This window comes from Tachypleus tridentatus, chromosome 8 (genome assembly GCF_004210375.1).
Source record: "Tachypleus tridentatus isolate NWPU-2018 chromosome 8, ASM421037v1, whole genome shotgun sequence".
NCBI classification, from domain to species: Eukaryota; Metazoa; Arthropoda; class Merostomata; order Xiphosura; family Limulidae; genus Tachypleus; species Tachypleus tridentatus.
Window position 1 is genome coordinate 110,143,743 of NC_134832.1, and position 25,927 is coordinate 110,169,669.

Consider the following 25,927-nt stretch of genomic DNA (forward strand, 5'->3'; position numbering starts at 1 on the left):
AGCTACACGAGGACTATTTGTGCTAGCCATCCATAATTTAGTTGTGTAATACTAGAAGGAAAGCAACTAGTCATCACCGCCAACTCTTGGGCTACTTTTTTACCAACAAATAGTTGGATTGACCATGACTTTATAACGTCCCCACGACTGAAAGGGCGAGCACGTTTGGTGTGACGAGGATTCGAGCCCGAGACCCTCGGATTACGAGTCGAGCGTCTTAACTACCTGATCATGTCAGGCACATGTTTGATAAGAATAAAGCATTTTAAAATTGTTACACTTATAATCAATTTTATATATGTTTTGTTCGTAATTTAACTACAGATCGTTTTGTTTGTTTGTTTTGGAATTTCGCACAAAGCTATTCGAGGGCTATCTGTGCTAGCCGTCCCTAATTTAGCAGTGTAAGACTAGAGGGAAGGCAGCTAGTCATCACCACCCACCGCCAACTCTTGGGCTACTCTTTTACCAACGAAAAGTGGGATTGACCGTAACATTATAACGCCCCCACGGCTGGGAGGGCGAGCATGTTTGGCGCAAGTCGGGCTCGAACCCGCGACCCTCAGATTACGAAGCGCACGCCTTAACGCGCTAGGCCATGCCAGGCCTTTACGAAAAAGATAAAGAAGAAAAGTATGGGAATTTAAGAGGAAAATTAAAAGAGTGAGACATAAAACTTTAAAAAGAATTTGGATAAGAATCAATTTCACGAAGACAAGATCAAGAAAAGTATAAGGGAAAAGTATAAAGGAATACTTCTGTAGAACCTAAAGAATAAAAGAGCATCGATAAAATATACACGAAAATATAAGAAAAACAAACAAAGAAGCATTATGAGGGTTGTAACAAAAAAATCAGACAACTACAAAAATGATAAGAAGATTAAATAAGTCATAAGTATTAATGAAACACATTAATTTCATGATAAAACAACGGAAAACTGAAATAGCATTTGCAAGGACCAAACAAACCACGTCTTTCTACATGGGTAATTCTATATTTCATTAATTATGATACACGTAATAATATAAATCATCTGGCTTACACCTTCTTGGCTTTTACTTTTAGCAGGGCTTGCTGCTTTTCACAAGTCTTGCCATTCTCTAATTATCTCTTTTATCATTTCCAGGCCTTCTGCTATTCCCTTCACATTCATGTCTTCTTCAATTCCATCTTTCCAACACATTACTAACTTTCCATGTCTTCCTTCTCTTGCCAGCTAATTGCAGTTCTGATGATTTCCTTATTACTCGTTCTTTTTCTTTTCACTTAATAAAACCATCTCAGCCTCGTTTCTCGTACCTTTTCGTTAACCCCTTTCAATGACACTCCCAACAGCTATCTAAGCGTTCGTTATTCCGGCTTTGTATATGAGCACCAATCTAACCGTTGTTTTATTTACTTAGGCTATCAGTACCTTCTGTGACCTTTTGTCACAGATAACTATAGTAAGTTTTATTTCTTCCAACCTCTCTGAATTCTGACTTACAGCTTTCTCACTTACTCCTTTACTTTGGATTGTACTTCCCACTTATTTTTTTTTTCTAACTGCTTCAGCAGCTTCCCATTTACTCTGTGGTCTTGACGTTCTTCCTACCCCTTCTCCTCACCATTACTTTTGTTTTTCTAAAATATTTTGTCTAAATCGTTCTGCTGCACATTAACTTGTATTTGCAACTCCTCATTTTCAGAACTCAGAACAAAGTCGTCCTACAGGGGTCCCTTGCGGCATTTCTTTAATATTCAAATTTTTTATTGTACTTTGTTATTTTGCATTATTTCAGATAAAGCATGTGAAAGAAAACGTAAACTACCATAATATTATAAAATTACAAAAAAGGAGATATCATCTCTAACTGTTTATTAATTTTATCATCACTTTCTGCTTTGTCAGTAGAGATCTTGATTCAGGTGGATAACTTCATTCCTGACAATATTCTATAAATGGTTTGGAAAGTAACCTAGGTTTCCTTAACAGATTGACTCATTTATTTTGATGTATAAAGTAGGAGACTAAGCTCTAAAATGTGCGCACCACGAGTATCGAAACCCAGTGCTAGAAGCCACCAGTCTTACCGCTAAGAAGCTGGGTAATAGGGGACAACGATGTGAAAGAATATTGAGTTGTACTATTAACGTTCTGAATATTATATTTTCTTACATCGAGTATATCAATAGAACTGTTATAAGTATATTCTACAAATTACTGGTATAAATCAACATGATTTTAAAAAGCTGTAGTTGAAAATTAATGCATTTAAATTGAAGTGTGCATGAAAGGGGATAAACTCTGGGTAACAAAATTCCGGAGTGGTCGCTTCAAATATTGTGCGTGTCAGTAGTCTGCTTCAGAAAGAAGATGGCTGTAGCTCATCGTGATATATCTCCTCTTTTGCAAAAAATTCGTAACTTTCTCCTTGGGGTAAGTTTTTACACTTTTAAGATGGTGTTCATAATGTCATATTTGATCTCAAGAGGAACTGAAAAATATCTGCATTAATAAAAGTATGTCTTAAACTGAAATAGGTTATATTACTAGAGTGTAAGTAATAATGTAATTGAATTATTTCGCATATACTACTTTACTAGTACAACTAGTGATAGTACTAGTATTACCGAGTACTACAAATACCTATAGTATAAAGTATAATCATAACTCAGTGCTTCTCTGGCGAGTCTTAGTACTGCTGTTATTTAAAACTTAAATAAGTATAACTGTTGGCTGGATCATATCAAATAACGATATTATTTGTGAGTACTGTACCAGTATACTCAAAAGTAAGAGATTAGTTAAGTTTTAACACGTTACAAGGTTTACAAACTATTTATTGCTAGTAAGAGTTCTTGACCAGGCCATTTAAAATAAATATTCCAATCTTTAAATGGAAGTTAAAATACAAACTTCAGGTTTCCAGAAAAAGTAACATTGTTTATATCAAAATCTGAAAATAATAATAGTAGTAACAAATTACAAAAACAATATAATTCACAAGAGTATTCAAAATAGCAACATATTACTTTTCTGAAGAAATATTATTAATTTTATTAAATCACGCATACTTGCAATAGTATATTTTATTTTTAACAAATGACTTAGATGTGCAATAAGTTTAACCAGTTTTCATTCTCATACCTCATTCTCTTGTTCTCAACAGTTTAACTTAGCAGTTTCCAAACGTTTTTCAGTGCTAACAGTATTTCACACATCTTAAATCTATTTGAATATGTATTTCAAATCCTTCATACAACTTTGTTAGTAAATACCAGTATTTTCCTACCAAACTTGCAACAACATCAGAATTTTCTGCATTTGTACTTGGGATTGTGACCCCAGTATTGGGAACTTCTGGTTTAATTTCAAGTCTAAATACTTTTTATCTTGCCAGATCATGACTAACTACTTAACTTTTGTTATACAAAATCATTAAATTAATGTTCATATATCACCACTATAGGAATTTAATGCTGATACATCAATGTAAAAAATTGATTTCTTTAATATTGAGTTAGCACCAAAGGCAGGTGAGCTTAAGTTTAAGCAAATAAAAATATAATTGAAGTAAATGATAAAGTGAAAAATATATAATAGTGAACAAAGTCCTAACTAGAAATAAAATAGAAATTGCTACCAAACAATACTATAGAGTGCTGGACCTAATATTATAATATTTTATTTGCACTGTACAATTTATTAGTAGTATTAGACCAAAATTGAGATTCTGGATTAGCTTTAAACATTTGTGTATTTTTCTTCATTTACCTGATCCCGTAAGTCTGAAAACTGAAAGTTAAATGGTATAACACCAATATACCAAATTATTTGATCCTTATTCTCATTTAAGCTCATGTTTTGTATCATAGACTTATTTGTAAACTTATTCCACAACTGCATTCAAAGGTTTATCATGAGTTTAAATTTTACAACCTGCTTAAGATCAGTACTGATTTTGATTTTTACTATTCTCATGTTCACTAAAGCCTTATGAGTTGTTTATGTTTCTGAAATCTGATGTAGTAATGTAAGCAGCACCTAATTATGAACACAGTTTCTAAACCATGTTTTTTATTCCACTTTAGTTGTTAAGCTGAATGAATGGAAAATTAAGACATACTTTTGTTCAAGTTGTTGAATGATGTATTCTTTTATTTCTATGGCAATAATACCAAAACATTTTTATAAAAATAATATATGCCCATTGTTTTTAAATATTGCTAACTCTATTTGGGTTATGAAAGATAATCTGTAAAAGATTTCCATAAGTCATATGAACGGTGGTATTAGTGCAACTTCTCACCAAAAATAAACAAGAGTAATGTAAATATAATGTGTTTTTACCAATTTTATCTTTTTTTTTTTTCTCATAAAATGTGCTTCATAATCTACCTTATACCTATTCTAGCTACAAGCATCTGTGAGTGACATCTATTTTAAAGATATATATTGGATTTAAAATTGGTGATGATAATTTTAAGTAAACACAAAAAACATTTTGTAAAATGTGTATAAAAAAAGTAGAATATACGTGTAAATAATGAGTCTAAGCTCTTCAATTCAGTATTAATTACAACATCCATACAGTAGTCACACAATTGCAAATAAACATGTTGTGATGCTTGACTTGAAAAAGATCCCATGGGTGCTATATGTATATTTTAAATCAAGCATCTTATCCAGAAGCAAAGATGCTGTAAATACTTCTGAGGAATAGATAAATGCAACCAGATATTAACTACAGAGTGAAAAGACAGTGTATCAGAGAAGAAGGTGCCTAGATATGTATTCGTGAAAAACCAAAGATAGTTCCTCACCATATGTTAGGTTTTAGCATCTATTTTAGTGTCTCTTATATGGAAGAAACTTAAAAAATGAAGAGTCCATTGCACTAGATGCAATCTAAATCTCTATAAGTGGAAGCATAGTTTTTCCTAATAAGTAGAAAGATAAGTAATAACAATATTAAAATAAGTCATCGAACTAGCAATCAAGCCCATGTTACAGTTTTGTTAATACCATAGTAATATATTGGAACACAAGAAAAAGTAGTCCTCTAATTAAATTATGAAATTCAGAAGTTATCTTCCTCTCATTCAGTTAGTGATTACATATATAACAGCTAACACTTATAACTTCATTAAAAATGTTTATCAATTTGTAACAGAAAATTATTTAATAGATTATTTTGTTTGAACTTTCAGTGCTCTTATACAAAACAAATTTTGTTTTTAGAGGGAATTGAAGTTAGCCCTTCGTTTTAGTGATGAGATGTCAACAAGGTAATGTTTATTTTATTATCTATTTGGTAAGATAAATTTTTTCAACAGCATTGAAATGTTTGTGTTTTGTCATTCTCATATTTTCAGTTTTTTATTTTTCTTGGTACAGGATATGTGGTGTACTCTCTTTAGATTTACAAAGATAATACTACATATTAAGCCAATTAAATTATTTTAAACATTATTCAATCACATTTCAAATATTTTAAATTACAATTTCAATAAGTTCAAGACTAAAAAACTTAAATATAAGTGTAACAGAAAAGGCTTATTAATATTTCTTTTCAGAAACTTAAATTAATTAAACTTTTACAAAAAATTTTTTTTTCAAAAATTAATTGTATTTTAGTAACAATACACACATGAAGAATGTCTATCCTTTTTCTAGTATCTTGTTAACGCAACATATTTTAGCGTGCACTGGTTATCTCCTGTAAGTTGACCTTGATTAGAATTTTTATATTGTTGTTACTTTCAAATGTTATTCTTGCAGAATGAAATGTGAAGAAATATTCCAACATCATCAAATGTATGACCTTACATTTGTTGATTGTGATAGCAGAGGCAATGAATTGTATATGGTGAAAAGCATTATTAATAACATATTGTAGTGCGATCTGTTTACTTTAAAAATATGTTTAAGTTGGTTTTGATGCATACAGCCATTTGTATTTATTATTAATATACAATAATATTTAATTGTATTCTTTTTTCTTAATATTGAAAAGTTTGTTGTGAATATGAAAATAAGTGTTAAGTGTATATAAATATAAATTAACATAAAATCCTGACTTGATTGGGATTGAACTAAAGATTTCCATATGATAGTCGAATGCTATAACCAATATAACACCCAGTCTATAATCAGATGTTAACAAATATTTCAAATCATTAATGTAAACTATCATATTGTGGTCCCCTCGGTGTGGATTCCTGTACATGGTGAGGGGGACCTCCCAGGGAAGGCTCTGTTCTTTCAGTTTACCTTCTCTGGGATCTAAACATCCACCCACGTGTTTGCTGTGCGTGGTGACCCATGAAGGGGAGGAGAGGATCCTGGTGGTTGAGAGGTCCAACCCTAACACACTACTTTGGCCTTGAATTGCTGTAGACAGGTGGCCTTTGGGTGGCCCCCTTGGGTCAATCAGCTGGTCCACTTTGGCTAGAGTCAACCGAGTACCAGTGTTGGAAGTTCTCAACGGGTGTTGTGGACGTTGTGTCTGATGTTGGTGTTTGGGTATAGTGCTCACGAAACCCTGGCATTGCTGCTATGTCCTTGCATGACATTGTAGTGCATCCTGTTGTAGGGTTCCATGGTGAATGTTGTCAGTGGGTACCAAAATTTTCCTTTTTTCCTATGGATCCTCCTAATAAAAATTTTAAATAAAATAGTGAAAAAACAGTCAATAGGTAAACAACCACGTCTTGAAGACTCTGAGTAGCAATCTTCAACATCTGTAACACCTGTACCTCATTTTCTTATATTACATTCTTCTTCAGAAAAACCTTTAGGGCAAATGTCCCCCTTTTTTTATTCAGAAGGTACTAGAGGGCCTTGCTTGCTCTCCAAAGTCAGTAAAGAAGCTTTGATCTGTAGACATATTGGTTGAAACATTCACATCCCAACACAGTGAACTCCTCTTGAATTCAAAGGCAAATGGGGATGTACCTATTGAGGTTACCCCTCATGCTACCTTGAATTCATCACGAGGAGTTATTGTTGAGAGGGATCTGAAGAACGTCCCCGAGTCAGAGATTCTCTGGTCTCTCCACTCAAGGAGTTTCTGCAGTGAGGCGTATCCCCACTCACAAAGATAGTTACACTGCTGACAAATATCCTTGTTTTGACATTTACATCACCATGTGCACCTGTCACCATCAAGGCAGGTTATCTAATTTGCAGGGTATAGCCGTACATATCAAACCCTCTCCGATGTTTCCAGTATCAGAGGTTTGGCCACTTAAAGACGTCATGTCGTGGTTCCCTGACATGTGCTCGTTGTGGTGGCAAGGACCACAATGCCTACGAATGTGACACAGAACCACGTTGTGTCAACTGCAATGGTTCTCACCCTTCCTACTTTCATTCTTGCCCAAAATGTTTGGAGGAAAAAGAGGTGCAGCATTTGAAAATGACTCATAACATTAGTTATCCTGAGGCTTGGAAATTGCTGTTGGCCACTCCTTCTCGGACATATGCTGCTTTCACATCTCTTGTCAGTCGTCGAACATGAAATATCTTGAACGGCAACTACAAACTGCCCTCAATCGTGTACTGAAGTGGACTACAGCGAACGGCTTTAATTTTTCTCTCTTTAAAACCGTTTGCATGCACTTTTGTCGCCAACGGGGTGTTCACCCTGATCCTGAACTTCGTATCAGTGAAGTTTTGCTGCCAGTGGTACCTGAGACCAAGTTCTTGGGGCTTATCTTTGACCATAAGCTGACCTTTATACCACACTTAAAGCAGCTACAGGTCAAATGCACAAGAGCACTGAATATCCTCTGTGTCCTCTCTTCCGCCAGTTGGGGAGCGGATCGATGTTCTATGTTAAAGATGTATTGTGCTCTTATTCGGTCAAAACTTGACTATGGATCAGTGGTCTATGGCTTTGCCAGACCTTTGGCCTTAAAGATGCTGGACCCCATTCATCATCAAGGACTTCGACTCTGCACTGGGGCTTTCCACACCCCCCAGTTCAAAGCTTGTATGTAGAATCTCATGATCCTTCTCTGCACCTTCTCCATTTGCAACTGTCTTCACTATATTCTTGGAAACTTCGTTTCTTACCAAAGCATCCCACCTGGGAATGTATTTTCCTTTCTCAGTGGGCCTTACTTTTTCTAAACAGACAATCTGCAATTGCTCCTTTTGGTCTTTGCATCCAGGTGCAATTGGATGAATTGGGTCTGTCCTTGGATAACATTGCAGAATCCACTGGTCAGCCCATCCCCCATGGCTTATTACAGCCCCCAAATGTGACCTTTCCTTAAGTCATCTGAAAAAGGCAGATACTCCCGATTGGAAGTATCGTCTTTTATTTACTGAACATCTTTCAAACAATCTTTCCATTCCAATTTATACGGATGGTTCCAAATCAGGTAATTCTGTGGGCTCTGCCATGGTTTGTTGTGGTTTGGTGGTTGCGTGCAGAATCCCTCTACAGTTTCTGTGTTCACTGCTGAACTGTATGCCATATCTCTTGCCCTGGATCATATTGAAGCTGTGCAGCACTCCAACTGCACTATTTATACTAACTCGCTTAGTTCTCTACTGGCCCTGGAATCGCTTCACGTTGGCTCACACCCTGTTCTTGCTGGTATTCAAAACCGACTGGCCCATTTCTCATTAACATCTACTTCTATCCAGTTTTTCTGGATACCAGGCCACGTTGGTATTTGCGGGAACAAGCTTGCAGACATGGCAAAATCTGACAGCTAAATCGGTCTGCTTTGGCACTATCACCACTGTGCCTATTCCGTACATGGACTATGATCCTGTATTCAAGGTTCAGCTCTGTGCCAGCTGGCAGTCCACTTGGAGTGAGCAACGCAACAAGTTTTTTCAAATAAAACCCTATATTGGACTTTGACCATCTAGCTTTCATAAGGTTCAGAAGGAGGACGTTGTTCTAACTAGACTATGCATTGGTCACAGTTTTTTAACTCATTGTTTTCTTTTATCTGGAACTGTTGCACCAATGTGTAGTTTGTGTAACACTCAAATCACTGTAAGCCACATTTTACTTTCTTGCCATCGTTACGACTCTCAACGACGGCACTATTTTAAACATGTTTTATCCCAGGGTTTGTCCGTAACATTGGACAATGTTATTGGTGATGGTGACACTGTCCACCTTGATAAAGGTTTTAGTTTTTTAATGACCATTAATCTTGTTAATCTCATTTAAGTGTTGGATATTTATTCATTACACCTTTTTAATTGTGGTTCCATTTTCACAATTTCATTCTCTCTAGTTCAATTTGAAATTGGAAAATGGCCAGAACATTAAATAACTCAACACCAGGACTGGAAAGGTCAATTTCAGGTGACTAACACTGCTGTTTGAACTACCCGTTAGTCATCCTGGCAAGTTGTTATTACAATTTTGCTACATGTCTTTTAACACTTTTATTACTTTACCTTTTGGTACTGGCTATAATGACACATAACCTGGATCCAGACTGGAAAGACCAACTTCAGGTGACTGATGGTGGTTCTTGTACTTACCTGTTAGTCTTCCTGGTGGGATATGATCAATACCATTTTGCTAGAGAAAGTCCTTTACAACTTATCTTACTCTGCTTTCTCTCTTAACATTGTTGACTAGGTGTCAACATTGGTTTTATGTTTTTCTGTTTTTCAATGATGTTTTGTTTTACCTTCATTTCCTTTGATGTATTTTACTACATTTAATTTATTTTTACCTTTTTACTGGACATTTGGCACAGATAGCCTAGCTGCTTTGTGCCATAAAACACTAAGTCATTCAATCAATCAATCAATCATATTGTGGTTCTCCCTAATATTGTAATATCTTTCTATAAACATAATGAGTCAAAAATTAAAGTTTTATAAAAAACCTCAACATCATTTAAGACAAACTACTGAGCCAGTTTGAATGTTACCAACACAAAATTGAACATTACCAACAAAGGGACCATTTCAAACATAAAATAGCTTAAATAGATAAACATTACCTTACTTCCAAGTCATCTGATTTTATCCCAGTAGAATATTTATGAAGCATACTTCCTTTCACACTTTAGCTTTATCCCTATCAAAGTTTGTTTTCTGCCATTTAAGCATTTAAACAGAAGTTACCCCTCTTTCTCCAGTATTTATACCCCACTATATTTTCTAAAGCAAGTAAAATCTTATGATTCTCTCCACTTACATTGATGCATTCCTCATACAAAATCTGTACAGAAACTTTCTCTTGTTACTTCTTGTTCATTTTATTCAGTGGCAGAACATTAAGATGGTGTTTTTACATGCTTGCTGCAAGTTTTCCATTAGTATTGAATGACTTTAGTTATACCTATACTTTATTCACATCAAAGTTTCTGTTTTCTGCCCGTTTAAACATTCATATGTGATGAGGTGTTCCATAAGACCTTCTTGTGCACTTTCCAGGTGGTAAACAGTTACAACATAAAGTTAAATATGTTAATGGACAACTACTCATGAATTGTTACAATTAAGCTTGAGAGGAGTTTGTACATCCATACTGACACCTAGTTTGAGTAAATCAAATTTTCAAAATAAGGGATGTGGTTCACCTATTGGATTGTCTCCAAAGTATCATTCCTCCTGACTTCTCAGTGCAAGTATCCCTCCCATTTCTTCTAGTGGAGCATGAAAGTCCTCACCACTCCCAGTTAGCACTTATTTGGGTAATAGACAAACATCTTTCCTCTTGAGTAATGCTTGAACACACCATTGTACTCAAGAGGGCTAACTGGGTGCCCTCCTATGAATAACCCTGGATGGTTTTACCAAAAATATGGTTGAAACAGGACCATCCAGTGTGGGAACATCCTCATAATTCTAGTTCGTAGATGACTCTACAGGCTGGTTTGAGTGTGGTATTTTGTTCTACATCCCCTGGATAATTCTGGAGGCAGTTGTTGCTGCTTTGCCTCTCAGGTACAGGAGTTAGAATTTCAGTTCATAATCCCAGGATGGATAATCTCTGTTTCTTTAGATTGAATTAAGTGAGACAAGTTTTGTAATTCTGACTTTGATTTGTTATGTTTTGCAATTCTTCAGGTTGGGCCAAAGGTTTGTCCACATTTCTGTTGCTTGCCTTACCTTTGTGATTTCGGTGGCTTGATATGCAACATTTTGTAACTATCAGTTGGGGGCCAGCAATATCGTATTACTAATCAAGACCAAATATGAAGCATTCCTAATATCCCAGTCACTATGCCTTGGATCTAGATTTGGGTACACAGCCCTATAATTCTGTTGATGAAATGTGAGACCTCATCTGCCCATTGGGATTAATTCATTTTCTTCTAACAGTGTTAATATTTTGCCTCTGTTGCCAGTCAGCCCTTATCACCAAGGAATTAGATTTCATGTTATCTGGGCAAAGAACGTACCTGTTCCAGAAGTGGTGTGGACACCAATAGTGTGTCATTACTATATCTCATTTTTGTACATCTTTTTTCTATGCAGATATTAGATATTGCCCTCATAGGCTCTTCATCTCATCAGTGTGAAATTATGTCTAAAGTGTGAGGAGGGATAAGTGTTGTTTGGTGGAAGTTAACAGTTTCCTGTACTGAAATGTATTTCTAATAATACTTGCCATTTTTCACACTCTCATGCTCATCTTTCCCATGAATGGTTGTTTTTGGATCTGTTAATTACACGGTCTCAAAAAAAGTGAATAGGAAGTAATAACATGAAGCTTATATACAGATTTCAAATAGAGGGAGCATTAGCATTGGTGAACATTGTGATGTTCCTATGAAGCAAGATTCATAGGAATACTTAGATGGGCAGAGAAAATAAACTTTCATCAAAATAAAATTAAAATGTGAGGGAGGTAAGTGTTATGAATAATACATTTTTGGTATAGGAAAATATTAACTTTCAACAGGGATGACATAAGTTTATGAATAATATTTCACCTTATTCAGTGTATGGACATGAGTGTACAAATATACGTATAATCAGTTTCTACTTTCTCCTTTTGTAAACTGTGTAAATATACTTTGGTAAAAAGGTTACAGTTGACTTGGAATGTGGAGGTATTAAATTTGTACTTTTCATTATTATTTTTGTTTTTGTAAAAGAGAAATAAGTGCAGTTAAATGACTTATGATGCATATTTAGTATTTTATGCATTCCTGAAAATTTTTTCTTACATAATTTCAGAAGTTAGTGTATGGCACATGTTTCACCAGGCATTGTTGTTGGGTTACATGTGTACCACCACCTGTTTATGGAAACGTTATATATACATTCTGAGGTGAAAGGTATTGCAAGAACATTTTTCAAAGTTTTATTTGTTCTACCTATCCTGCACAAACATATTTCATAATAGTTCTAACCCATCAGGACTGAAGGGGTCAAGATTGAATAGTTGTTGTCTACACCAGTGCATAATCATACTGTTTTTTAATCTCTTTTTTTTTTTAAATCACTCATGACATAAACACTTTACATTCACAATAATGTCATTATATTTATCACTTCTTATCAGTCAAGAAGTGTAGTTATATACCCAAACTTTAGATTTTTCCTCCTATGTATACGAAAGGATTATGTATACTAGCTGGGGTACCCATACCATGGAGAGAAGTTATGTGAATTCATGATTAATGAAAAGTTATATTAGGACATGAAAAGTTGTTTCATATATGTATAATTGAAAAAAACAACAACCCCAAAACACCAATAAAACAGCATAACACAAAAGGTTAAACTGTAAATATGCATGTATCTCTTCATAGACCCAACAAAACTTCATACCAAAAATGGTGAATATCTATTAACAGGGATGAAGCAGTGGTAAAAAAAACCCTGCAGAAACACTCATAAAAACTGCAAAGTGCAAAACTGAAAATTTGTGTGTATTTTCCCATGAACTTAATGAACCTCCATACCAATTTTGGTGAAGATCCATCCACACACTGTGAAGTATTTACAGGGACATACAACAGACAGTACTGTTACATTTATATAGATGGTGCCAGTACGTTAGATCTATGTGTGATGTATTTATGACATCATATCTGCACCCTGAGAATGGAGAAAAATAAAGTTCTCCATGACAGGAAACAGAGGTAAAATGGGAATATCATGACCCCTGTTGCAAATCTAAATTTTGTGAAGTTGGGGGTTATACATTGCATGAAAAAAAGTATTTTCAGTATCAGTAAGAAATAGTTCTATTACAGTATGATGCTTGAATAGTTTTAGTTATGTACTTGAAAAAAAATGATAATTTCAGTTATTTATTACAGTGTAAATTAAATGAACTGAGCCTGTATACACTGTTAGGGTAGGGAAAAATACATGATGGTTATAGAGTTGGTCAAAATGACCAAGTTCATGTACAGAATTAATCTATTGTTTTACATGACATTAATTAATGTTGTCAATGCTCATATGGAATTATGTAATTGAGCTAATCACCCAGCTTTATCAGTTAATTGAAATTAGTGTTTTCAGTTATCACTGTTTTCAAATATTTCAACTATCCAAGTTTCATCTGAGAATACTCAGTTGCTTGAATACAACAGATTAGTAAACCAAACAGTTAATCAGTTAACAAATTCTACAAACTGTCATATTTTAATGACAGGCTGCAGATATAATGTTTCATGGTTGAGCTGTGATGTGCTACACTGCATATTCTGCTATAGAGATATTATTATCATAAATTATTTTAATATTTAATAGTTTTTGTATGACTGTGTAAGTGTGAATCCTTTAGATTACTACATTTGTGTGTCATTTAATAGTGTGCTTAAAATAAATATGTCCATGTTATTTCTGTGGTTATATTCTAGATACTACTCATTGTGTGAAAAGTCTAAAATAACTTTGTAATTTGTTGCTCTATGTTTATTTTTCTTTAGCTGTAATGTACGTTGCTAGAGTATCTGCTGCAGAAAAATGAGTGTGCCCAGTCTGGATCAATGATTTACCATCAGTGATCCTCTAAATGGTATATACCCAGTGTGTGCCTAGATAGTACACTAGATATATTCTTGCTTATATCATAAGAGGAGTAAGTAGGCACAGTATATTCATACTGGTACAATGACATTTTTGGTATAAAATAGGCATAACCACATAGTATACCTTTATAGTATATGCCTTTTAAGGAATTATTTGTGATAGTCAGTTTGAGCCTCAGTGGTTAGTTCATTATACACTCACTCCATTACAGGTACTACCAATTTAACATACATACCACATATTGTTCTTTTATGTGTTGTCAGTTTTGACATTTGAGGCATGCTGAAATTGATGTGTTTTAGCCAGAAAATTACTGTTTTTATAATAAGAATAGCTTATGTTATAAAAGCAGTAGAAGAGAAAGACAATATATAAAAAAAATTCAATAAGACTGCAAAGGAATTGTACAAGTGGCCAACTTGAGAAAGTTTGTATGACACCATCAATTCCTTTACAGTCTTATTGAATTTATCTTGTGGTTACTCAAAGAATATGGGAAAAAAAAGTAACAATTTATTGTTTTATGTAAAAAAGTAATTTGAGGGAAAAAATAAGTTCTGCACTCAGATCATTTAGGGCTAATTTTATTTATAATTACTTGATATGTACATATGGTGGTAATTTGAAGGCCTGAATGTATGAAACATTCAGAAAATCTTCTCTGCTTAGATCAGTGACAACTAAATTTATTTATAATTGTTTGATATGTACATATTATAGTGATTTGAAGTCATAAATGTATGGATCATTCAAAACATCTTTTATTTAGTCACAGAAATTTTAACATTTTAAACTCTGAGCTGCTGATTCCCTATTATTTATACATACTTGTTTAGGAGGCTTCAATTATTCATACTCAAACCTTTTGTTTTGTTTTTTATATTGGAACTTTGTCATGTTACATTTCCTTATTTTTAATTGCATTTAAGAAATCATTTACAATGATTGGTAAAGTACTGAAAATATTTACTTAAGTAAAAGCACTTTGTTTTTACTTGGATAATAACTACTTAAGTAAACATTATTGAATATATAGTACTTAAGTAGCAAGAGAGTGAAAACTATTGACAAAAAATAAGTGATGTCATTATTATTAAAAACATATTCAACTTAATTTCACACGTGAAAGTCACAAACAAGTAGTAACTCCACACACTTTATTTTAACTTTATTAAACAGTCAGTTACTGTCTATGGTACAACTCTTCACACACTCCATTTACAATTTAACTTCAGCAGTTGTTGATTTTCAAAGTTTCTACTAGACAGTGTGAATAAAAGCTCTGCAAACTAATGCTCACATGCTGCAATTTCAGTGAATTTCCTAGTATTGTTTTCAGTGAAAATAAGTCTTTCAAATGACACCATAGATGATGATTTGTGTCAGACACGATGGACACAATGGAATTAAGTTATCACAGTCAACACTAGATCTAAATTAACTGTATTTAGTTCCTGCTTTATAGCACAGAAAATACAACTGTTCTAATTGTCTTATTAGAAAGAGTATGTGTGCTCTGACTGATGTCAAGAGAAACTATCACTGTGGCAACCAGTGTGATTGTCTCCAATTTTTTCAAATGTAACAACAGTCTTATAAGTGAAATGGAGTAAAAGTAGATAATTTCTTAAGTAAAAGTAAAATAATTTTAGAGTACTTAATTAACAGTAAACCACAGAAAAGCTACTTCAGTAGTGTAAAGAAGTAATGCTACTTTGATATTCCATAAACCTGATTACAAATGTTTAGTGCTTGTTTTTACCTTTCTTTCAGCAACTAAGGGAGATTGTTTTATTCTGTCAGTCTTTCTTTTACATTTGTGACTGATGGTTGCATATACCTGAAATGTGTTTTTAGCTTGGTTTGTACTGTTAGCTCTGATTAGTGTGAGCCTATTCTGATGGAAGTAATCAGTTTTTATTATGCTGAAAGATCAGATATGTGGACAAATGCTACCTTTTCATGTTTGTTGAATATTTTTCACCAGTGTTTATTCTAATTCAAGTGAGGATCTAAAATGCAAATGATACATATGATTTTAGTTTTTTATGGATATTGCTAAATGCTATTTGTAAAGCTGAGTGACTTAATTGATATAATCAATTACCTATGAGCAATGGTTACATTGATTAATATCATGTAAACTAATTAATTAGTCAAAATTATGATTAAATTGATTGTCACAAAAGTAATTAAGTAAACATAGTGTATATTATTATTACTGTATTTTTGGTTATTCCAACACCTTTTGATGGAGTTGTAAATGGTAGCTTTATGTGCCAGTGTATAACACCTAAGTTTAGATAATATCCAGTGTTCCCTCCATTGTTAGTTTAGTAATAGTAACACAGGTCCACAATATCTTTTCCAAAACCCTTGTGCTAGTTGTGTTTCGGAATTTTGAATATTTCAGATTTTGGAACAAATGTATCACCCCAGTCGGGTTCAGGGCAGCACCCCATAATCAAACATTAATACTGCAGCAGAAACATATGAGTACTTAACACTAAATGGATTAAATAAAGACCACAAATACAACAGTTTATTTACAGAGTGATATACTAATAAATGAAATAGTGGGATAATTATAGACCACAAATTGTCTAAAACAACTGGTAAAACTTTAATAAACAAAGCTTCAAACAAACAGCAATTCTTCTCTTTGTTAAATTCACTCCGTCAACACATGTTCAAGATCTTCTTTTTTTTGCCTTATGCAGTGTTTTCCTATTTTTCATTAGCTTATGATCATCACTGTCACCATAGAACTTCAGTGACTTGTCTTTCTGTTTTTTTAAATCATATACTGTGGTAGTTCCGACGCCATATTCTTCAGTAAGATTCCTCACAGATACACCACGATCAAACTTCTGCAATAACTCCACTTTCTGCATTATCGATAACATCAGATGCTTCCTCTTCCTTTTCTCACTGTTACCCATAGGGGTATCTGCAGCTCCTTTTGACATTTTCACAGGGAAGTTAAACAGAAAGTTACAAAACAAAAAGCAAGAAAAAAAATCAGCAAACAGCAGACACACGTGTGACGAATAGTAGTGCTGAGACCCAACTGATGCACCTGTCAGACTGCTGGGTGGCTGGGCCATGCTGCCACATCACACCCGAGTGATGTTGGTCAATTGGGTGTGGAGTTGGGTCAACTGTTATACTGATGTGATCAGTGATGTCGAGAAAACCCACTTGTAGAGAAATATATATGGAAAGACGGCTCGTTTGGGTTGAGAAAATATTTTACGTTGTTTGCTCTTCTATGTAAAATATTTTCTCAACCCAAACGAGCCGTTCTTGCATATATATGTTATACTGATGCTCCATACTTCACAAAAAACCTTCAGTTTTTAGAGCTTTTTGAAATTTGGATACGAGATTGTGGACCTGAATATAATATTATAAATTTATTGCATGATAAGATATTTTATCTAATATCCTATCCTGTTTTGAAAATTGATGAAAAAAAAACACACATTTTCATTTGACCTAATATGATTTGTCTTGTAAGAACCATTTTTTATATGTTGTAAAGTGACATCCTTTGATAGAGGAAGTATTCTGTTGGTATGTGCAAATTCTATACATAACTCAAAGGTTAAAAAGTCATAGTCCACAAGATATATATGTCATAATGTGAACCCAAAAAAGGTGGGACAGATTTTTAAATCAACAGTATGTTAATGTGCTGTTGTTTATCCATCCAGAAAGAAGCAGCTATGTGCATTCCATGTATACTTTATAAACCAAACAATGAAAATAGTTACTAATGTGATGGTTTAATGTAATGAAACATTGTATTAGAAAGTAGCGAGTAGGATGAAAAACATTGTATGTTTATTTTAATGCTTGAAATATTGTTTTATACCAAATCTTTCATGTGATTGTAATTAAGCTAAAATTGATCAGAAGATAACTTAGGATTGTTAGTTTCATTTTTTACTGCATACATTTTGACTGCAGTATATAGGTTTAAATATCAACCCTTCATGTGAATCAGTCTAAAAAAAGCTGTGTGTATATACATATGAAATAGTATGTAAGTTTGTCCTTGTTTATTTTGCTTTTATGGTTAGATCTCCACCTTTGCCTAAGCTACCTGGTGGACCCTCGCATAAGCTTTACCAGAACTATTATGTGAATAGGGATGGACGTAGAGAGGTTAATCCTCCTGTTGTTCTTGTTGAAAACATGCGTAGGAAAGTCATTGGCTCAGCAGAAAGGTAATCAAATTAGTCAAGCCTCATTTTAGACAGTATGAAGTTGTTCATTCTAACTTTTTTTTTATTTTGAACTGTGTTTTACTCACTAATGATGGTCACATCACAGATTTAAAATAGATTTTATTTTCCCAGCATCATAAAAGTAATTAACAGTGGAGCTCCCATGTAGTTTCTAACTTTCTCTAGAGAGAAAGTTTACATCTGGGGAGAAAAAAATACAGATGTGTAAAACATTGTTACATCCAAAGTGTTACCTCTAGTAAAAAAAAAAATTGTTAGAAAATGCACATTTTTATAACTTACAGGCCTTCCAACAGGTTCCTTCAGGAAAAGTAGGGACTTCAGTTGGACAAAGTTTTTTTAAACATTTGAGTCTTTAGTAGAACTAATGAGGAACAATTAAATTTTGTAATTAAAAAAAAAGCACAGGTTTTCATACACAGGAATTTGTGTGTTACATTCATCTAAAGATTTTTTTCCAATCAAGTTACAATTTTTGTGCATGGGGATAGACCTACTGTGTGGAAAGTTTCTTTCTCCAGCTTTTTTCACCCACTATCCTGCTTCCTCATAATCTGCTGTGTTAAGTATTGTTTTTTTCCCCAGAACATCCATTTTTTTCAGTTTGTATTTCTCACTTTTTATTGAGTTTATGTAAATTCGTGTGGATGAATCTAATTTTCATATTCAAAAACTCGTGTTCTCTTTGCTCAGTGTTGAGTAAGTTTGATTCTTATACTACTTTTCCTGTATAGGTTACTTTAGTTTAAAACTTATTTTTGGAGTGTGTTTAGTCCATTTTTTAATTTTTACCTTTTTGCACTGCTTATGGTATTTAGTTTGTAAGTTCATTTTTTGTTTACTACTAGTCACAACTAATTGTGGAATCAAGCTTTGTTATTGTTCACTGGGTGCCTTTTTGTTCTCATGTGCTTTAGGGTAGATTTGTTTTAATCTCCTTTGTCTTGTAGATTCTTTGAGTGATCTTATAAATTTGATATTTGAGGGCAATTTCTCTTCTCAGCTTCTTTAGTGGTTTTGTGCTTTAGATGTTGTTTATTGTTTTATGTTAAATTTCTGTGTTGTGCAGGTTTATTATTTTTATGTACTGTTTGACACTACACTTTTCTAAATTTTGTTAGTTTATTAGTAATATTCTCCATGTTCTGTTTTTTTTGTGACACTTCATTTTTATGGTTTATATGGGTTTCTGCCTTCCATCCACTTCTCAGATCTCTTTCCTTTCTCCTTGGGTCATACCTTGCCAAGTCTGTTCGAGCCATTCTACGTAAAGGAGATATGAAGCAGATAGTGCCCACTTAACCAGGATTTTAATGTGTCTTTGTTTTGTCTCCAAAAATGCTGGAGTTTGGAGTCCCATCGTAAATCTGTTCTATCTGTATCCTTATGTGAAGAACTCTTGCTTCATCATGGAATCCTACCCCTTCACTTCAGTGTGTTTTTTGCCCCAATGTCATATTTGTTGATTTCTAAATATATTACATATAAAATATAGAATGAAAAATACTAAGTAAGGTGCTTTCACTGCATGTATTTTGCCTGGATGGACAACACTTGACATAATTCAATGTACACCGAAGTGCTTGCCTTGGATGTTTTTTGCCAGTGTTGACAGCACTTGTTGATCTTATAAACTTATTCAAGGCACTTCCATGTTGTTTTTACCCTTGTATCACACTTGGAATAATATGTTGTATCTTAAGGTGCCCCTAGATGTTTTTTGCTAGGGTGGACTGCATTTGACCTAATCGTATATGATCTTTTAGCCCTAACCAAGTATTGTTTTATGAGATTAGAGGCCCTTTCTTGAAATGCAGCTATCTTTATGTAATGTGCTCATGCTCATTACATATGTGGATATCTTATGTACTATCTGTTGTTTATGGATGGAATTATCTTACTTGAAATTGTGCCTGTCTATAAAGTTCTGCCCTATATGTCTTTGTTCAGTACTGGGTGAAGAGCATACTTGTTCCAGAAGTGATGCTGCACTCCACAGGTGTACCTCCTTTCATAATTGAGACATCTGTTCTTTCACAAAGATTTTTTTTTTCCATTTGTTTGATTCCTTTTGCACCTTTCCCAGCCTCTTCACCTTTGCAGTGTGGGATTCTAGTTTTGGGTAAGTGGTAGTAGTGTTTTGGAAGTTAACATTTTCTAACACCGAAAATATATTTTGGATATGTACTTATTTCCATTCATCCACTTCTCACCTTTCCTCCCCACTGATTTGCCAGTAATTCTGGTTTATATCTGCCAGTTATTCAAAGTGAGGATTTTGGGTGCAGTATAATTGGTGGAGGGTTATCATATTATTAGAACACTCTTAACAATGCTTAGAGGATAAGTCAAGGTTGAGATAGCTTTGGGTGAAAAGAGGTGTGTTTTTTTTGGAAATACATTTTCAGTGTTAGAAAATGTTAACTTTTAGCTAAAGTGGGAGCAGAGGTAAGTGCATTTTAGAAAATGTATATTTTCCTATACCGAAAATGTTTTTCTAATAATACCTTGCCTAACACTATCCTGTCATTACTCTTCACAATAGCTGATGTTCAGGTGATAATTTTACCAGTCTTAAAAAAGTGAATAAGAAAGAATAATGGATATTGTATATCAATCAGGTGTAGATGGTGCATTAATATAAGTGAAGAAAGTCACTAAATTAAGAGAACTAGTGGTAATATAATGGAGTGTAGAGACTGGAGCAAGCAAGGCAGAATTATTATCAATGCTTAGATGGACAAAGAAAAAACCTTTTGTTAGGATAAGGGTAATTTGTGAGAAGAGGTATAATAAGAAATACATTTCTGATACAGGAAAATGTTGACTTTTGTTACAAGTTTTATATGTTGTGTTAAGCTAAACCAAATATGTACTTATTAAGTAGGAAGAATTGAGAATTTTTTCTAAAAATGAAATGTTTAAAGCTTCAAAAAATCAGGAAATATGAACATGCTTTGGAGGCTTGCTCTGGTTAATAGCCCAAACAGGATTAAAATTTGTAAAATAAAGAGAAATTTTATTTCAGAAATATATTTCATATTTTAAGTACAATGTTAAAAATAAAATTATATGAAATGAAGAGAACCAATGCAGGGCTTTAAAAGTTACCTTAAACAATTCTATCTCTGAGAATTGAAATATTTACTAATGTTAGGTGAACAATAACTAAGATGTTCAAAAAGTGGAAATGTAAAGCAGTATTTATATATAACTTAATTTCCCACTTCAATATAAGCCTTGTTGGAAAAGTTGCATAATTCTCATCACAGAAGTTTGTATTAATTGTATTTTTTCCTGTTATTGAGATGTATAGTGTGTTGGATAATAAAATATTGCTTGACCTTTCAACTTAATCACCGGTATTTTTTACTTCACATAACACAAGGTTTTAGTGTCTTACATTCAGAATTTTATAAAACTATCTTTTGTTTACATTATACCAATTAGAACAGCTTAAAACCAAACCATACCTAATAATCTTTATTTTAATACTGTATAAGTTTTAAGTTCTTAATTTTGCAAGGTAATATTTTTAAAAATCCTGAATTTTCTCTGGTGTGACTTGTGACACATTTTTTTTAGATATCTTCTCATCCTTGTTTTATTCTCCCCTCTCCAAGAAACTATGAAATTAAATGTTATTCATTATCAAATTGTAATTGCTTGAACAAACTATAATTTTGATAGGCATCAGTTTTGTTTGGTTAAAGAGCTAGCAAATAGAAGATCAGACCCCTCCTGCCACATCCACCCATCACATCCTTTCTTTCACAATTTGTTGATAGTTTTCTCTTATGTTTAAGTATATATTACCTGTAACCAATAGAAAGTCAAGGTGTGTTGTGTTCTAAATAGGTATGGACCAATCTCACTTACAAAATAACTTTGAATCCCATGTAAATCATAATGGCTAGCTTGAATGAATTTGTAGTGGCTCTTGTTGCATACTCAGAAAGCCAGAAAAATTATGATTGTTAGAGAAAATTGTCTGCTTTTTTGCATGTTATATGTCTTATATTCTTTAGTGCATTATTTGTTTAAACAAGAATTATTTAATGCACTATTACCAGTAATATAAAAAATATAGGTTTAACTGTAACCTACATTCGACAGCAAGAAAAAGAATACTTGGATAAGTACCTTATTTCATGTTTTTCATGTTTATTATTTATATTATAAAAGTAATTAAAATGTAAAAATAGAGATATTTTAATATTAGTTAAGATTAGATTAGCTAAAATAAGCAATACTATTAATAATACAATTAAACTATTTCAAGAGGCATGCATGTGGGCAGCTCAGAGTATCTCATGGGTAATGTAATTCGATAGCGTAACATGAGCTGCACTTTTCTCAAGTTATCTACAACTTATAATAGTGTGAGTAGTAGTTAGACATGTACAAATGGTAATAAAACAGTAAATGTTACTTATAAATAGATGTATACTGTTAAGAGTATAAAGCTACTTTGGATAAATGAATGTAGTTTCATGCTATATTTAAAGTTATTACAGAAAGAAAAAGAATGTAATTTAGATTTATTTCAATTTTTTTATGGGGGAAGAGGTCAGTCAAACTAAACAATCTTGTATACAGTTAGGGTAGAGAAAATAATAGATAAAATATAAAGTTTGAGAACAAACATTTGAAATGTATTAAAAGTTTTAGAGATTACAAGAATTACATTTGGGATTTTTCAAATGAAGAAAAGTATTTTTAATCTTAACATGAAAATCACTTTAGTAATGGATTATTTAAAGCAAATGCTCTTTTTTCAAAGACAAATCTTTTTTTAGTTTATTAAAAATACTTCACTAAACAATTTGACTTTTTGTTTGTGAAAAGCTTATAACATTTATTGATAGACTGCCAAATTTCAGAAGATACACACATTATATAAAAAGTTAGTAGTATCAAATCTATAAATATTTTATACAAGTACAAAAAACATTGGTTAAATTGATCAAGTCCATCTTAAGAGAGTTAACAAGTTGAATTACATTATTCTGTGAACAGAATTGATAATTATAAGGAAGAATTGTATTTACTTTACTTCTTAGCTCTAATATTATTGTCTTTTATCTACTTCACGAAAGTTTTGATATAACCAGAATTTTTACAAGTGATGTAAAATCATACAAGTTATTATGGAGAAGAAAAAAAATGAATTGGTCCTAGGTTTATATTGATTATTGTTAAGAAACTAAAAGTCTTGCATAGTGTAATTTAAACACAATTCTTGTATACATATGTAAATTAAATAATTAAATATATATTTGTAAAAATGTATCAGTGTATGTATCTAACCTATATTTACCAACATTTGTAATTTGGTGATTTTTTCAGAAAAGACCGTTCTCTTCACAGACTGGAACTTGGAAAAGTTACTCCTGGAAAACAAGCTTCATAGATGAATTTAGTACTTTAATGTAAAGCTTCACAGGCACTATATATAGTTTCTTTGTAATGCTGTAAATGTAGACAGTTATAGTTGTTATTCTTGCTGAATCACTTATTTTATCTGTAGAAAAACAAAATATATGAATAAAACACCCAAGATGAGCATTTCTACTTGTGAACAAGTTTTCTCCCTTTCTTGAAAACATAGTCACTTATTTTATGCCTAAAATCAAATTATTCTTTTGTAACATTAATATAATAGACAATATGCTTAATATTACAATGATAGTTTCCCAGATGATACCTTTGCATGCAGAATAGTTTGATCCCCCATTCACCTCCAAAAAAGCATGTGTTCAATATTTACCACACTTGTGCAAGAACTCACATGGGAAAGATCAACCTATTCTGTGTACAGAGGTAAATATAAGTATATTTTAGGTAAGAAAATGTTAACTTTGGAGTTAATCAACTCAAACCTTTTGTTTTCATTTGTCTGCAAATTTGTTTGTTATGTACAGTATATAGAATAACAAGTTTATCACATGTTTGTCCTCAAATTTAAAAGAAGACTTAAGTTGCTGTTGGTGTACTGGGTTGATGTGTTTTTGGTAAAGCTTGGTATTTAGTGATACTTAGTGGTCTCATTGTTCAGTTAAGTTTGATTAATTGATTATTAAGTATTTCTCCACCAATGGTACAAGCAAGAAAAAGAGGTAGGTGATGGATTCTGCCACTAAATCTGCCTTTCCCCATGGATATATATATAGTCATACTTTTGATTAATGAATTATTTGATAAATCAAAAACAGTAATAATTAGAAACACTAATTTGTGTGGTTGTTGCTCATAGGTAATCAGTTAAATATTTCAACTCCAGTTGTTGGGTTGGCATTTACTTATGTAAATGCCAGTTTATAAGATATTCATTTTTTTAACTAAGGCATTTTGATGTGCAGTTTACATGTAGAGATTTTAGGTTGAAGGAGAAGTTGAAGGCTATTCTAATTAAAGTAGAGGCAATGTTTTCAGGAGGAGCTTAAGCTTTTACATGCAAGAGATACATCAGGTGACAATGACATTCAGAAAGTTAGAGTGTATTGGAGTAAAAAGTACTGAATTTAGTTATAACCCTATTTGTTGAGAAACAGGAACTGAAGGATAACAAAAGCATCAGAGAAGGATGTGGATAATAAAGAAGTTATTATTATTATTATTATTATTATTATTATTGGTGATTTCTTGAGAAGGCATGTTGATAGGATAGTTTGTGAGGTAAATAGAAAAGAATTAAATTATACTACACAGAGGAACAGCTTTAGGATGTAACTGACATAACAGATATAATAAAGGGAGCTAACATGTATGCAGTTTTTGCTCTGCATGTATGGGCTAATGATGTAAAGAAATGTAGATCACAGTTGCTAATTAATAAGTAGAATAAGTTAATAAAGGCATTTAAAGTTAAAAGCTGTACCTTAATATATCAGGGTTAGTGGCCAGAATTAATTGTGGGGATGAAGTAATAAGTTGGTCACTAGGGCTAAATGTTAAGCTTAGATAAGTATATAATGATGAGCAGATTGGCTGTTTGACTTGTGGGATTAATCCAAAAGAAAATGGGAGCTTTCTGGAATGGATGGTTTACATTTAAATAGGGTAGGGACTGGCTTGTTTACTATGGCTATTAACTCAACTGTAAGGAAAGTTTTAAACTAACACTAAACAGTGGTGAGGGCCAGGAAAACTAAATGCAAAAAAGAATAAGAGGCAGAGAATGGTTTATCACATGAAATAAGAATTGGAAGTAGTTTTAGGATAAGCTTAACTGTTACTATTGTAATACTAGAAGTGTAAGAAATAAATATATATGTAAAAACAGCTCATTTGGGTTGAGAACCGTTTTTACATGTATATTTATCTACAAGTGGGTTTTCTCAACATCACTGATTATAAGAAATAAAAACATTGGTAGGAATGGAGAATTTTCATATAATGGGAATAACTGAAACATAGTTAAATGTAGATGATTTTTAATGACATAAGTTTCTTTGAAATATAGGGTTAGAGACTATTTAATAGGAATAGGGTATTAAAGAGGAGAGAAGAATGGCTTTATATGTGAAATGTGAGTTATATTCTGTTGAAGTTGAGGATATCAAAGATAATAGTAAAGAGATTGAATCCATTTGGTTTTATTTTAGCAGGTGTAAAGGAAAAAGCTTTTAGTGGGAATCTGTTACAAGCCACCAAATTGTACTGATAAAATTAGTGAGAAATTTTATGATAAAATTGA

General features: G+C 32.8%; 2 protein-coding genes across 2 annotated transcripts in view; both read left to right on the top strand.

The window, feature by feature from the left end:
• The window catches only part of LOC143223204 (ribonuclease kappa-B-like), a 514,553-nt gene that overhangs the window by 400,418 nt on the left and 88,208 nt on the right, over positions 1-25,927 (top strand). The gene's annotated exons all lie outside the window — the stretch shown is intronic.
• LOC143223202 (NADH dehydrogenase [ubiquinone] 1 alpha subcomplex subunit 7-like) lies at positions 1,899-23,810 on the top strand. The gene is made up of 4 exons (XM_076450808.1): positions 1,899-2,422; positions 5,228-5,274; positions 18,061-18,207; positions 23,578-23,810. Exons 1-4 carry the CDS (start codon positions 2,360-2,362, stop codon positions 23,639-23,641), a joined length of 321 nt encoding a protein of 106 aa, XP_076306923.1. The 5' UTR covers positions 1,899-2,359; the 3' UTR covers positions 23,642-23,810.